Source organism: Nelumbo nucifera, chromosome 8, assembly GCF_055504915.1.
Source record: "Nelumbo nucifera cultivar China Antique chromosome 8, China Antique-T2T, whole genome shotgun sequence".
Lineage (NCBI taxonomy): Eukaryota > Viridiplantae > Streptophyta > Magnoliopsida > Proteales > Nelumbonaceae > Nelumbo > Nelumbo nucifera.
Window position 1 is genome coordinate 19,414,522 of NC_142656.1, and position 11,006 is coordinate 19,425,527.

Sequence of the window (11,006 nt, forward strand, 5' to 3'; positions counted from 1 at the left end):
GGATATCAGGTTAGTGGACAATTTTGGAACATGAATGACACTTTTTAGTGTAAGTGATGGATTAATATGGATATCCCCAAGGCCAGCTACGGTAGTAAGGGAACCGTCTGCAATGGCTATTTTTCGATTGCTTGGGCAGGGGGTATAAGAGCTAAAATGTAGTGAGGAGTGAGTCATGTGATCTATGGCTCCTGAGTCAATAACCCATAAATCCCTAATAGGTTCATCTGAGACATTTAGTCCGTGAGGAATAGTAAACTTACCTGAGATTGCAAGAGAGCCTGTACCACTAGGTTTCTCCAATGATCCCAGAAGCCCCCTTAACTTTTCAATCTCCTCCTTATTGAACTCGGTCTTGTCTGGAGGCTTTTCTTGGCTCGGCTGATTCGTGGTGAAGTTAGCTTGACTTCGAGTCTTCTGTTGTCCTCCTCGGTAGCCCCATTCCCTATTCGATGGTTTACCATTCAGCTTCCAACACTTCTCTTTGGTGTGCCTTGGTTTCTTGCAATAGGTACACCAAAGAGATTCCTTGTTGTCCCGTGCAAAGGACAAATCTGTCTTCATTCCTTCCAGTATTTTCGGTTGTTCCATCCTTTTAGTCATGGCTGAACCTTCTAGTACTTGGGGTTCAAGCATAACCCCCCTACGGCTTTCTTCAGCACGAATCAGAGAGATAGTCTCATTTAGAGATGGTACCTCTTCTTTGCCGAGAATCTGGACCCTAACTTGATCAAATTCTGCGTTGAGTCCTGCAAGAAAGTCATAAACGCGATCTTTTTCGATAAAACTCTTTAGGATTGCAGCATCCGTTGCACATTTAGTCTCAATGCACCGATAATGATCGAGTTCTTGCCACAGGTTCTGCAGTAAATTTGCATACTCGGTAACTGTCTTGCTGCCTTGTTTAGTTGCTCCAGTCTTGACTTTGATTTCGTACACTTGTGCTGCATCACGTGCTTTTGAATATGTTTGTCGGACGGCATCCCAGATCTCTTTAGCTGTGGATAAAACATACACGTGTCGCTGATTTCAGGGTTCATTGAATTCCATAACCATGACATGATCATGGAGTCAGCTTCGTCCCATGCATCAAATCTTGGATCTCCTTCCTTCGGTCCCGTCCCTAAGAGATGGCTAAGCTTTCCTTTTCCCTTTAAATATGTTCGAACAAACTGAGACCACTTCAAATAATTTTTCCCGTTCAACCTATATGCTGCCTGAATGTTTTGCAGGTCGGCAGATGCTTGATGTGAGGAAACTTCTTCCGATTGTGCAGTGGTATTTGATACGGTGGCTTCTGACATATTGGGCGGGCCAATCTCGTGGAAGAATCAAGGACACTCAAGAACCTCCCAAATACTGTTAGAGTGTTCTTGAACCAGCAGCAGAGATGACCAAAGAGATACTATGTGTAGATTAAGTCGTGACCAGCTCTGATACCATGTGAAAATTTGAGAGAAAAAATGAATTGATTGTATTGTCTTGGAAGGAGCATATACACAGCTTTATATAGAATTACAGAGCTAACTTACAGGGTGATAAAATAGGAAACTAACTTTTCCTTAAAAACTAATTTCTATATCAGTGGGATTCTGCAATTAATATCCCATGATTCTAGGATATCCCATGACTCTAGGAAATTAAGTTTCCTAAACTGATGGACCTAAAATTATGGAGAATCAATCAGAGAGTCAATCTTCTACTTTCCAACAATAACCAATAACACAACTCAATCCCATGCTAGCAGAACGCTTCAACTATTAATAGGGATGTCAATGGGTTGGGACATAGTTAAATGTAGGGTTGAGTTACGGTTTTGATGTTTCAACCTGAATGAGGTTCAGGTTTCATTATCATGGCCTGTCGGGTAGAGGGTGTTCCTTGTAATTTGATATGACTTCTAACCCCATAACCTTAAAGTTTAGGGTTTCGTTTCATTTTGTTTTGATTTTTCTTCTTTCACCATTGAGGAAGTGACACCTTGGAATCTATAAACCAAATTCCAACTTAAATTAATGGCTCTAGGGTTTTGAAAATATGATATAAAAAATACAATTCAAAGAGTGAGGGTCAAGTCGTGTCCGTATTGGGTTGACCCCTATAGGGTTGAGGTGGGTTTAGAAGCTACATGTTATTAGGTCAGGTTGGGTCAGGTTATGATGAAGCCAAACCCATTCACATCAACTATTAGAAACAACTAGAGATAAAAATAGTACTATTGGATCAGTTTCACACCCAAGAGTAGCAGGAATAGAGGTCTCAGACTAGGGTAGTACCTAATCTGTGATAAAAAGTTAAAAAAAAAAAAAAAAAAAAAAACAGCCTCTAATGAATTAAGCAAGATCAGGCCAAAAAAAGGTAATAACAAGGTCTACCATCACTAATAGGAATGAGAGAAAGGGATTGAAACCCCCTAAATCATCAAGCAACCTCAGATCAAACAATAGTAGAAGAAAGAGAGGTCTGAGGTGGCAGAAGTTTCAAGGGTTTATGGAGATTTGATTACTCACTTGCTGAGTCAAAGGACAAGATTGAAAGCTATACCATGAATTCCAGAAAAAAAAGGGGGGGGGGAGACTTTGGCCGATTGAAACAGCCCTTCTGCTGCTTCTGTAAATTCCCAAAAAGGTGCACAGAAATCCTCTTGAAACCCTTGTATAATGATCCGTATCACAGATCTTGAATCTTCAATCGAAAGTCAATAAAGTGACCCGCTTTAATAACATGTTAGAAACAGTTCAAACATGAGAGAAAAAGCTCTGTTTAGGCATGTCTAATGACAGGTCAGACCCCAGAAGAATAACTTATATATTAATGAGTGAAAAGAATGAGAAAGGACCAGTATGTCCTCTTACAAGACAACAAAAAGATGTATATAATGATATAGTGTGTACAAGCTATGGCACAACAGTACTCCCAGCCCATAAAGAATAAAAAAATATGTCATAAATCACAATCAGCCCTTATATTCTCTACAAAAACATCACCTCATAAAACACCAACAGCATATCCTTAACAAACATAACTAAACATCCTTCCATGCCTTACAGCTTATCACAGAAAGTATTCTTCAATAAATTATATTATAAAAAAGTCTATACATGTAAGAAATTTAATTAAATTTGGCAAGACTTATGTCTCTAATAATGAAATTTTGTTTCAAAAGCATGATATAAGCATATTACATTGCCATACCCATACCTATATATGTGTTCACAATTTAAGGAAAGGAGATTTGTATCCCTGTTTCCCATATGTGACCATTTTTGTATCTGTATCTGCGTATCTTTGCTAACCATCATATTGCAATTTGCAAAATTAATGTTACAGGAGCTTGAAAATCTGGTGCTTGGCCATCTTCTATAGTTTCTATATTTTGTTGTCCTGGTTGCTGAATCTTTCTTCTATTATGTATGACTGAGCAGGTTATGGGTTACAAGCCCAAGAGTTCGTTGGAGGGCAGCCTAAGGTCAACCAAGAAGCAGGAGGCCAAGCTTATTGGCTATGATGAAACACCTATTGACGTTATTTTTCCAGACCTGGATCCTATGGAGGTACCAGAAGCTTCTATGTATTCCCGTGAGCAAACTTCTGAATTTGTAGCCATTACTAGTCAACCACCATTAAAATTTGAAACATCTAGAGAGCATTATAACGAGAACAGTGAAAACAGTGGTACGGGGGAGCCACAGACTTCAGGTATGTTTCTGATACCACATTCTATAGAGTTGCAATGATTACACACTAATACAGTATGCAGACCTTCCCCTTTCATCTATTGGATCTAACAAGACTCTGGCATGTAATTAATTTTTATTTCCTTTTCCAGGTACCGAACAGAATGCAACAGCAAAATCTCGTTTGTATGAGATTTGTACATATAATTACTGGAAATCTCCAATTTTTGAATGCTATAAAGAGGAGGGGTTAGACCACTTGAAGCAGTAAGTGTTAGCAAAAGTCATAATATTCTTTACTACAGAATTTAACTTCAGCTGATTAGGCTCTGTTTCTTATTTAAGTGAAACATGCTCAAGTGGCTTGAGATTCAGACAGTGATAATAGGATGGCAAGTTGCTACTTGAACTACCACATTTGTGAATTGAATAGGTGCTAATGAATTAGATATAGATTTGTTTTAGGTCCATAATCAACTTGAATGCATTCATACCTTACTGATTGATCTCAATTAGGTGAAGGTTGGGAAATGTAACTATTCCACAAAAAACTGAGGTTCCTCCTTGGCTTATTGTCTGCATACATCATTCTACTCTGCAGTCCTTGAAAGTTGCCTTGAAATGAGATTTTTTTTTTTAGTTTTTGGTATGGGGTCAACACTCATGCTCTGAGTGGTTGACAATTTGACATTCTTGTATTTAACTGTTAATGAAAGTTACCGTTTTCAATAAAAAAAAAAAAAAAAATTGATTCTTCTCTCCATTTATCAGAAGGGATTGGTTTTGGAATTTGGTACTGATCACAATTCAATAATTGTAATATGCGTTGTACCTGATTAACGTTCAAATTATTACAACTACCGAAATATGCCTACTGCCGCCTGAAAGATGCCTGCCTCCTGATTGATGTTCTGTGTACATTGTAATAAATACGAGGTATCATTACAACTACTGACTCCAAACATTGCACAGGTTTACATTCAAGGTGGTTGTGGAGATAGAAGAAGCCGCAGATTTAATTTTAGAGTGCTTTAGCTCTCCTCATGCCAAGAAAAAAGCTGCAGCAGAACATGCAGCAGAAGGGGCACTATGGTATTTGCAGCAGCAAGGATATTTGTGCAAGGGTGATTAATCATCACTAAAATTGAGTTTTTGTAATATTTTTGTCATTGGTCCTCTGTAAAATAGAAAGAACAGTGGGCCATGAGAATCTGTATATTTTGAAAAAAGGGTAATGTATTGTTGTATTAATCAGAATCAAAAGACGTTTCTGTACAATGAGAACCTGTACGCTACACAAGTATCCATCCCTCAAAAAAAATAGTTGCAGCCAAAAAAGAAGAGTTCATTATCCTTGAAGTATACTGTAGAAAATCCATTTCCTCAGGACCTCCACAATGCCATTGATCACTCTTGACCCGACTAGTTTTCTGATAAAAAATCCTTGAATTTCTCCCCATCCATACCATCCGCATTACGGCCAGAGGGGTAGCCGTCCATAAGCATCTTCCTTTTTTGTTCATTCCAGTAACCTTCCAGCCATGTAGCAGATCCTGGACAGTAGCTGTCCAACACCCCTGAATTGAAGTAGGAGCCTTGCAACAATTCCAAGCCGAGTTAATTTGAATCCTACTCAACCATAATTTTATTAATGCTTAATCTTATAAACTTTTAAAAGGGATCTAAATTAGTGAAAACAAATTTTTTAACTAATAAGTTTGTATTATCTTATATTAAATTTATTTATTTTATTATTGTTAGATGAAGTATTCATTTTTAAAGAGATTTTGAATGGATATTAAATTTTAGTTTTATTAAGGTAAACGAATTTCATTAATTTTTACTCTTTTTATTAATTTTAACAACATTTATTTTCATTAATATGGAACTGGTACCATCCGTTTAACTCAACTCAACTATGCATATGGGTAGGCTATATTAATCCTGTTCAATCACCATCCCTCTGAAATTTTATATATTTTACACACTATTTGTGCAACTATATGTGGAAATGAATTGCAATAATTTCCATATCACCATAAAGAGGGATCTTTAATCTCACCCCGCAGTGTAGACTCCATCGGGCTTCTTTTGGGAAGCCACCATTGCAAATAACGAAAATGTTAATAGACCACAATTCCACAACTAATGGTTAAATGGAATGCATTAGACACCAGACCTGAAGAAAATAAGATGCAGACCGAAAAAGGGGAGGGGAAACAAATTAGCACATAAAAGGTAAATCAGAGAAAAACTTCACATAACTTCACTACTGTAGCATACGCGATTTATTCGACTATATGAACTCAATAGATTATAATAGAATGATATTCTGTTGCTTCAAAACCAAAGGCACACACACACACATTGAAGTGCAAAATTGAATATTCTACATCAACTAATCAAATAGACTTTTGATTACAGTCTGGCCCCTTTTAAGTTTACATCCAGATAGTACTTGGAAATTTAAGTGGCTTTTGGAATAGAGTAATTGACAGGTGGTTCTATTTGGATTCTGTTGTGTTCAATGTGAACTTACATCTTAGTGTTGTTCATCTTTTTCCTTTTTTTTTATAATTAAGTACGTTATATTCCTAGTCTTCATACCTGAAACTCTGAAAGATCATTTCTAAACATGAGATGTATATGCCTATATGGTAGAAACAAATTATAATGCTTAAATAGAGAATGGGATTCAGTTCAATTTCCTAACCTACACACCCAATGGAAAGACCTATATATAGTTTTGCCGTAGAGTAAGCCACATTAAACCAGATCATGAAAAGCCACTTCATACCCAGCTCTAATAATCTTAAGAGCAGAAAATACAAATAATCGAAAAGAAAGCTTTTCGGATAAACCATCTACCTCTCTGAATTAAGACTTTTTTCCTTGCAGATATTCCTTCCGGATATTCTGATTTGTCTAGTTGCCAGCAAAAGTGGAATGGAAGCGTTTGAGATACTTATTGAAATTGCTGTAGGAGGTTCACCCAATTGATGAATGAAGGCTGCATGAGAAAGCAAATCCCCCATATCAGTCCCACCAAATCCAAACGACATGTCTCTGAGGGAAACATCAAAAGAAGAAAAGTATATAGTTCTTTGAGATCAGATTAGCGCCTCACAGCACCTCCCACCCATGTATTGGGAACATCTCCCCATGACAAGTATGGGAGATGTTCCCAATGCACGCATGTGAGGCCCTTGTGGGGCACCAATCTGATCTCCTTTCCAGAAAAAGAACTCCACCTAAAAAAGGTTAATTTATGAACCCACCCTTGAAGTTTTTGACCATTCCTGAAACCTCTCTCAATGTTCAGTAATTGCAATCGCCACCCCTAAGCTTTTTGACACAGTTGCAAGTAGACACCCTTTATTAGAATCCTCTAATAAAAGGCACAAAAATATCCAAAATACCCATGCAATTTACTATTGAGGCTGGTTTTTATAGAAAACAAAAACAATACAAGCTTTATAAACAACAAAAAAAATGAGAATTTAAAGTTGTAGCTTTACCTTTTAGTGATTGATATGAATGGCAAATTTGGAAAATAAGTATATTTTAGAAAAGATATTAGAAAGGGTTTGGGCTAGCCATTCATATGAGGTGAAAATTTAGATAATAAATGTTTGGTCAAAAAGTAAATGCATGGATATTTTGGACACTTTCATGTATCTTTTTAGAGGATTCTAAAAGAGGGGGTTTACTTGCAACTATTGAATAGTGTATGCCCTTAGCTCCAATCAAACTAATGCATATAAACATTTTCCTATAAATGAATAAAATATATTGTTGTTTTATATTCATATTGGTATGTTTTTCTGTGTATTACCCCTTAAAATAGACATTTAAGAGACTCGTGTTAGTTTAAAATGTTTTTAGCCATTTGATAGACTTTGTGAGTTTATCCTGAAAAAACTGGCATTGATGCATTACCAAACAGTTGGAACATCTTGTCTCAGGTGCTAGGGTTAAACCCCAAGCACAGTCTTTGAGGGTAATTATTCGGAACATGCAAGTTAGATGCTTTAGGTAGACATACTTTGAAAAAATATTAGGGTTAATTTAGGGCAATTATTGAGAACATGGGGATAGTTCTAAGAGAGATAGACTAGGTAAGGCAATAAAAAGAATTGAAGGGATTATATCAAAATAAGGAGAATTAAAGGAAGAAATTTGTCTATTTTTAAATTAAAAACAATTATATAAAACCACACATGTGACAAGGGAGAGGAGAGCAAGAGGGCCTTTTTCTCATTTTCCTTCAATATTCAATAGATCCAGACATTGTGGTGTTTGAAATGCAAGTATATGTTGAATTTCTTTTTTTTTTTGGATAAAAATGTTGAATTGTTATTAGATATGTGAGTTTTAGGCTTGTAGTCATAAATTTATTGATTTTCCTTAAAAACGAGAAAATTTGAAAATTGTAAGAATAACTTACTCCATATGCTTTAAATGATTTTGATTATCTTTACTAAATAATGCCAATAGTCGGCTTGGCCTCATGTCAAGAATATGCGACCATCCAAAAATTCTAATCCATTATTTTCCCTTTTCAACTGTGTGTGTGTGAGTGCGCAACATTAGGGGTGTAAATGGATTAAATTCTAATCAAATGAGACAATATCCAAATTCAAATCTGACTAGAAAAAAATCTGATCCATTTATTTTTCCTTTTACTCTGTGTGTGTGCATGAATGTGCAACATTAGGAGTGTAAATGGATTGAATTCAAATCGAATCAAACAATATCCAAATTTGAAAATGACTAAAAAATTTGGTATCTGATGGATATTGAAAATCAATGTTTTGAATTTGAATTTGATTAAATATTAGAATATTTGATTCGATTTCAATTCGACCGATTAATTACTTTAGATAATTAATAAATATATAAAATAAATAGTTTATTTATATAAAGTATATAAATATATAAGTTATTTATAAAATTTAATTATTATATACAAATTATATAAAAAATATTTAAATATTTTATTATATTATATATATTAATTAAATAATTGACCGAATTTGAATATCGATCCAATCGAATTAGCTAACATTTGAATTCGATTTATTAGTTGAACAATATGAATAGGATATCCAAATCGACTAATTATGATATTCGAATTATCTGAATTCAATTCGATTATATTGAATCTCAAATTCAAAATCAGATTTTCGAATAATATTGACACCCCTACACCACACTAATGGCCCATTTACCTACTCCGATAAAGTCTCATTTAATAGGGTTAAGCTAAAAATTCAACTAATTTGGTTTTGTTGCTTTAAAGCACTCCACATAAGTTATTCAAAGAGATTGAGGTGAACTGCCCTTCAAATGAAGTGATAACCTTTCAACTAAGTGACTAGCAGCTAGGGGTGCAAGTCGGGCGGGTTGGGTTGGGTTTATGATCAACCTAGGCTAGTTCGAGCTCAGCCCGAGCCCGAGGTCAAGCCTGGTTTTCCCAATCCAAGTCCAGCCTGTCCTGTAATTTGATGCCCTTGGGTTAGGCTCGAGCCCGGGCTGGGCTTAGGCTGGTCAATGAGACCACTTTAAAATTATACATATATAAATGTATTTATGCAAATATATACATATACATATATTTATGTATGTATGTAAATATGTATGCAAAATATCTATACAAATGCTATATATACAAATATATATATATATATATATATATATATATATATATATTAAATACATTTATAAATATATGTGTGTATATGTAAATGTTGCATACATATTTACATATTTACATATATACACATATGTATAAATGTATATAATTAGGCCAAGTTTGGATTACTTAAGGGCTAGGCCCAATCTCAGCTCGGACCAAAAATCCAAACCCAACCCGTGTAAAATTCTGGGTTGAGCCGGTTCGGGCTTGGGTTGGGCCCGCCCAAGTTGCACCCCTATTGGCAGCTTATTTGGGCTATCCAGATTTTTCACCAAGCATGGGTTATAGGTTGCCCCTGTAGGGCCCACCTTAGAAAGCTAGAATTCGTTGTGCTTAAATTGGTTAATAACTTATTAATGGTTGATTAATGTTTTGGTGGGCCCTACATAGGCAACCTATAAGCTATGTTTTGGTAAAACATCTAGAAGGTTCAAATACAATGTGGTTCAGCTGAAAGGGCTTTTCAATTAAGCTTCTTTTAGTAACAAGATTGAAAGTACTGATACTCTCGATACATGGAAACTATGTGCTCTTTTGTCTTCTCAAGGTGAGCCTTTCACTGGCAGCCTTTAAGTTATGTTTGGTGAAAAATATAAGGGATTTTTGGACTGCAATTTTCTTGGGAATTTTTTTTGCAACCCCTCCTAGTCTATTAATAGTCCCCTTATAAACCACATCCTACCTGTGAATTTGACATCAATCCACTGGTAGGATTCAGTCCACCCCTAGGTGGAGTTAGGATTTCCTAAGGGTGGACTGAATCATAAAAACCCCAAAATATAATGAGCCCAAATCGAGTGTGAAGTAATCATTTTGAAGGCTGTGCCCAATCCAACCCTAAAGATGCAAATCTTGGGCTTATGCCTAACCCAACATATGGTCAAGCCCAAGCAAGTTTATAAACCCAAACTTCACCCAACACAATTTAGGTTGGGCTTGGGCTGGGTTGGGTTGAGCTTGGGCAAGTTAGTTAGGTTTCAAAGAATGTATGCATATAGTTTTATATAGTCATATTTTATTAGGTTTTTTTTTGGTAACTCCAAGATACACAGAAAGAAAACAAACAAAACAACAACTAAGAAACAGGACCAGAGGAAACCACATCAGGGACAAAATCTAATTCTCGAAGAAGCCATCTAGGAGCGGAAGTCCGTTCAGCTTCCAAACCTGCCTTACCTTTAGCAGCCAACACATGAGCTGCATGAACTCTGTTGCGATCCACATGATTGAACACCACATTTGGTCCTGTAAGGCTATAAATATCCTGCAACAATGGCCAATCCGGAGCAAAACAAAAGGACTTAATAGAAAGATTCTTTACTACATTCACAACATCACATTCCACTTTAACAAACACCCAACCCAGGTTTTTCACTGCTAAACAACATTCCCTAATTGCAAAAAGTTATGCAAATTCAGCTGAAACAGCCTTGCATCTTCCACAGGAGACTAACATATCTGACCCGGAATTGGACCTTAACACAAAACCAAAACCACCTGAGTTCTTTGAAAAGCTACCGTCAGTTGTTGCCACACAAAAATCATCAAAACTTGGCCTCTCCAGGGAGCACTCCTTGCTTGAAGAAGAATCAAATATGGAATAGTTTGTTGATTCTCGAAGAAAAGCTTTA

The 11,006-nt window shown here is 36.0% G+C and overlaps 1 protein-coding gene across 4 annotated transcripts in view; it reads left to right on the forward strand.

Annotated features, from left to right (window-relative positions):
• Window positions 1–4,955, forward strand: part of DCL4 (dicer-like 4) — a 92,987-nt gene extending 88,032 nt beyond the window's left edge. For all 4 annotated transcript variants that reach the window (XM_088893404.1, XM_010247232.3, XM_010247233.3 and 1 more), the window contains 3 exons: window positions 3,426–3,699; window positions 3,830–3,944; window positions 4,650–4,955. In XM_088893404.1, coding sequence (XP_088749530.1) covers window positions 3,426–3,699; window positions 3,830–3,944; window positions 4,650–4,809 — 549 coding nt within the window. In that variant the 3' untranslated portion in view covers window positions 4,810–4,955. The remainder of the gene's footprint in view (window positions 1–3,425; window positions 3,700–3,829; window positions 3,945–4,649) is intronic.
• Window positions 4,956–11,006: the final 6,051 nt, after the last annotated feature.